Consider the following 5,544-nt stretch of genomic DNA (forward strand, 5'->3'; position numbering starts at 1 on the left):
ATATCCAATCTAATTTTTTCTTTTCTCAACCAGTTTCTCAGCCTCATCCTTTCCTCATTATACTTTTCACAATAAATAATAACATGATCTACTGTTTCATTGATATTACAGACCTCACACATCCCAGTTTCATGTTTCCCTATTAACTTCAGTGTACTATTCAATCCAGTATGCCCAAATCTCATTCTTGAAATAATGTCCTCTTCCCTTTTATTCCTATTATTTTCTCTCATACCTCCTACCCTCTTCTGGATACTGTAATACATTCTTGCTTTTGTTTCTTTATTCCACTCCTCTTGCCACTTCTTCTTCATTTCTTCTTTGATTATGTGCATCTAGTCACTGTCCAAATACTAATATAAATATATCCAAACAAAATAAACTATCATGCAAACAATAAACATAAATGTCTCCTACAGAATGTATGAAACGTAAAAAAGGGCTCAGAAATCGTCTGGAATAATAAGATTGAGCTCTTAAAAGAGGAATAAAGAGACCCCTTTCTATTTGTATTTTTTTTATAGTAATATATGTATTTTATTTTAATTTAACTTTTATTGTTTTTATTTGTTTTACCTTAACTGATATGTGCCTTGTTTAATATGTACTCATTTTACCTGTATTCTGTTTTTGTTCTGTTCTTGGTGTTCAATAAAAATAAATAAATAAATAAGTTCTGGATAAAAAGTCTGAATAAATTCAATGCATTCTGGTTTACGACTGCTGTAACCTTTCATAATAGGCTATTGATGCTTCAAATCTTTCCCCAAAACAATCAGAGAAAAGCCTCAAAGATTTAGAGGCTTCAGTTCTCCATCACTACTCAATAGTTTTAGGCCTTTTTGCAAAAGTTTTTATCAAGTTTACTGTTTTAGAGAGTGTGTTCGTGTGTATTCTGTTCTGCCGCTGTTTGACTGTTCTTCTTCTTTAGGGGCGGGACTCAGAGAGAAAGAAGAAGAAGGGTGGAGCATTGAGAGTTTGCTGTTGTTCAATTTGGCTATTTTTAAACGATTTAGACCTTGTTTGCCTTTTATTAATGTTGCAAAAATAGTTTAAAACTGAAAAGAATATGTCAGTTCCAGTTCCGCATTGTAAAGTATGCTATAATTTAGTTTCTATCGTCGCGCTTTAAAACTCGAGTTTCTCCGTTTCCACTCGTGGACTTCAAGCTCGAGCTTCTGTTTCCTTATTCTTTAGGACGCAAAATACAGAAGATCTTCGATCAACACTGCTACCAGGTTAGTCTAGTGTAATGGGTTATATTGTACAGTTTGCAATAACTGTGTATTTGTTATAATGTTCGAAGATTAAGTAATGACGCACCAAAAACCAAAACGAAACCGAAACCAAGTAGGCTACGTACTGTAGTAGGCCTATAGGCTACCACTTTTTTTGTAATATAAATAAACGTAAGTTCGTGATTATCTATAGGTTATCTATAGCTTAGACATTTTTTTGCATGCGGTTGTTTTGTGTTATGTTATATAGGCTACTTTCTAGAAAGAAAAAAAAAAAAAAACAGTCACAAACGATGCCATTTTTTTTATTAGGCCTATGAAATGCAATAGCCTAAATGTTGTTTTGATGTGATTTAATGGGGCGCGTGACAGTTCGCTGTAGCAGATCTTCCTGTTTATTGCTGAATAATATCTCTACCAATCAGACATTACTTTAAAAAAGTTATAGTATAAAGAATCATAAGTGAACATGAGTGCTCAACAACTGAATAAAATGTCTTTGAAACGCAAGGCAAAATCGCGTCAGCCACACTAGTGTTATATTTGCCAGAGTTATTTCCTGTGTTTTTACAACTGAGGTGAAATTTGCATGAACACAGAAACCTATTGTTAAGTTTTTTTTTTTTTTTTTTTTTTTTTTTTTAGTCCATGCGACGTTAAAGAGTTTGTTTAAAATCACTAGAGCTGTACACGTCTGACAGAAATAGGGGAGAGTGGGGTCACAACCTAACACATTTTGGTTTTAGCAAAGTTAGATTCATCTTTTTTTTTTTTTTTACACATGTTACATGCACATTTCTGCTACAAATTAACACTTAACGTTTTTTTTTCTAGGACCTACCATCTTCGTACTGTTGGACTGAAAGTGACAGAAGTGCAAATGTTACAATTTACCACAAATGCTGGGTTACTTGTAACAGAGGTACGGATCCCCCCATAGTCCCACTTTGTCTATCTCGTGACCTCAAGATACTATCTCTTGAGGCCACTGTTTCGAAACTGTTTGAGATCTAATTAATGCTAGATGTTTTTTATATAAATTACAGACATGCATCTGAGGTGAGGACTATTTCTATTTTTTTTTTTTTCAGTAATTTCGCTTTATTTCCAGATGAAACATAGGCTTGTTCTTACACACTAGAGCTCGTTCGCACATGCGCACTCTTTAAAAACAGTGCTTATAAATATCTTGACAAACTCAAAGATGTAAATGACATTTGTATTCTGAATAAAAGACACAGGTTGTACTGAATATCAGATTGCTTATTTTGTTCAAGAGCTCGAGATCTGTCGCTTCAAACACACAACTCTGCGATGCAAATGTTTGCTGGAACGATGGTTTCGGGAAACACCGACTCGTTGACCTGCTGATAACGACGGAACTTTCGAACATAGTTGGATAACAAAGCTTTTGGGGAAACGCACCCCTGTTTAGGAATAACAAGTGTAAAGTGCAGGGAATGCACCATTTGAAAATGACAAAAGGGATAAAGTGATTGGCTGCCAAAAACCGCCCTTTAATCTTTACGGTTTTAAAAGTTAATATTTTACCTATTTATTTATTTGAATTTATTATATTATTTATTTGAGAGATTTTATGGGATACCATTTAATTTTCATAAACACAAACTGCAGTGCTATTCTATCCAATAACCTTTTAAAAATCTACACAACATGTGTCAAAATACTAGCCTGACGTCATCATACTCAGATTCTAGTCAGAATCTAGTTCAGCCATCTTTGTTGTAAACAAATTCAACCCAAGCACCCCTTGGTGACGTGGATGATTACGTTACGGTTGATCATGTCCATCATCGTATAAAGCCCCTCCTGACAATTTGATTGGTCCGAGCAGCTCTGGTTCTGGCGTACTTGCTTCTCAACGGATCAAGCCCATACCGAACTTCCCATCCTCAAATGTTGTGGGCGGGGCTAAGTTTGGCTGGATGGCTATCAAAATACCATCAACACACACACACACACACACACACACACACATATATATATATATATATATTATACACACACCAACACAGATAATTAAATTATAAATCCAATTGTTTAAATACAAATATTGAAAAATAATTAAAAAAAAAAATATGCATAATGTGTATTTATTTGTTTTGCAGATAACAGATAAGAGTTGTGAAGGTCTTCTGTGAGCTGGAAACATGATGGAGGAAAACCCTGTGAGTAAAATAAATAAATGGAAAAGCTAAAGTTTACAGATGATAATATAATCATTAAATGTTAAAGTATTAAAGGGTTAGTTCTCCCCAAAATTAAAATGATTGAATAATTTACTCACCCTCAAGTCATCCTAGGTGTATATGATGACTTTCTTTTTTCCACCAAAACTCAATCAGGGTTAAATTAAAAAATGTCCTGCTATTCCAAGCTTTATAATGGGAGTGAATGGTACATTAGATGTTGAGGCCCAAAACGTGCATCCATCATTATAAAAGTAATCCACACGGCTTCAATAAAGTGAATGTAATGATACGTGACATTGTTTACAAGCTGTTCTATTTCCGCGGATGTTCATTCACGGTTATCCTGTAAATGATAGTGAAGAGGAAGAGATGATAGCGTTTTCTCACGCTTGATTCACTGATCTCAGTGTTTAATCCCTTATCAAAAGTGTTACATTATTAACAGACTTAAAGGGATACTTCAGGATTTAGCATTCAGCTTTGCATTAGTGGGAAACCTGTAATATTTTCAGATTACCGTGCTTTCCTCCCTCATATCCCCCTGAGACGAGAGATTTATGTATTTTTTTTGTGTTGAAAAAATCCTCCCAAGATGCAAAAATCGTAATTTTGTGTCATCGAAGGACTTTTTGTCCAGAGGCTAAAGACAACAGTCAGTAGTAGGATCTGTCCCACATGTTCTCAACCCACCCATAGAGGGCGATCTCACTCACAGAATGAACACAGTGTCAGCCATCTTTGTTTGGAAGCTAAGCTAGCAGGCTCTTGTTCTGTGGAGAAAGCTGAGTAGAGGGGATTACCTCTTTTTCCTGGGCATGTCCGGTTGTCGAGATCGTACAAAATGTCCGGAAATCAGCTTTAGCTTTCTGCAGTCGCCATTCATTGTTCGCCATAAATTTTCATAAAAATGGCAATATTTGAAATCTACACAGTTGATTTCTTGCATCAAATGTTCTCAGAAGTGAATTTAGTGATGAAATAGCATACGCAATTATAGAAAATCAAGAACATATCCGGGATTTTTTAACCGTTCTTGCCAAAGTGCAAACTTGTGTATTGGGACAGTACTTGGGCCACAAAAGATGACGTTTCACAAGAACACAAGTACAGAAAAGAACTCAGATTGAGACAACAGACTCATCACAGAGACCCTCTCATCACTTTAACTACTGCGCTCTGTTACCGGTAGGCGTGGCCTTTTAGGGCAGCGAAGCAAGTGCATTCTGGGAGTTGTTGTCTTTCATCCACATGAGCAAAAAAAACATTTTCTGGCTTTTCTCAGTCTAGAAAGCTCCAAATTCAAAAATAATTTCACATGTCTACATAAATGACCCATGTATGACTTAAATACACATTCATCTTTCCAGAGGTGAAGTATTCCTTTAAATTTGACTTTACCACCACTGTGAAACTACAGTAAGAGTTCCAACAACACTTTTTAAATGTGTTGTGTACAAACAAAATTTAACAACATCCTTTAGAGTCACACACAAACATCACAAATGAGCATATCAATCTTAACAATGGTGACAAAAAAGAACAAGGAGATAAAACGTATAATGTTCTTGGAGTTTTGGTACATGAGTGAATGGTTTCCCTGAGTTAGCCTCAAGTAACGTGTTAGTGTCGAAGCAATAATAATAATAAAAAAGTTTCATGCTCAGAAATTCAAAAGCAATTTACCACAGAATTAAGATTCAGAATGACTATTTAGTTTTATTATATGCTGGACACTAAAGGGGCTCATTTATCAATATTTAAGATGTTAATTTCATAGTTTATTAAGACGTATTTTCCCCCCTTAAGATGCGTCAATATGACCAACTTTCTGCTGACAGCGGTGTCAGTGAAGCCTCAGATGAGAGCATGGACCGTCCTCCTTCATTCAGTAAGTGCACTTCATGATGAATCTGATCAACATCAGCTTTGTGTTAGCAGCTTTAAACATCAAATCACCCTCAGAAAGTGACTATTAATTCTGTTTCTGGGTAAAAATGTTTGTACTAAATAAATTTGAAATAAATAGTTTTTAAAGGGAAATGAATATTACATTTTGTCATGTGTAGATCATATTTATTGATCCATAAAATTCA

The 5,544-nt window shown here is 35.0% G+C and overlaps 1 protein-coding gene across 1 annotated transcript in view; it reads left to right on the forward strand.

The window, feature by feature from the left end:
• The first annotated feature begins 939 nt into the window (after window positions 1–939).
• Window positions 940–5,544, forward strand: part of LOC148998550 (uncharacterized) — an 11,232-nt gene continuing 6,627 nt past the window's right edge. Inside the window, exons 1-4 of the mRNA XM_089131755.1 lie at window positions 940–1,238; window positions 2,073–2,160; window positions 3,368–3,427; window positions 5,258–5,339. Of these exons, the coding sequence (XP_088987881.1) occupies window positions 3,410–3,427; window positions 5,258–5,339 (100 nt within the window). The 5' untranslated portion in view covers window positions 940–1,238; window positions 2,073–2,160; window positions 3,368–3,409. The remainder of the gene's footprint in view (window positions 1,239–2,072; window positions 2,161–3,367; window positions 3,428–5,257; window positions 5,340–5,544) is intronic.

Source organism: Pimephales promelas, chromosome 1 (genome assembly GCF_988280905.1).
Source record: "Pimephales promelas chromosome 1, fPimPro1.hap1.1, whole genome shotgun sequence".
Taxonomy (NCBI): Eukaryota; Metazoa; Chordata; class Actinopteri; order Cypriniformes; family Leuciscidae; genus Pimephales; species Pimephales promelas.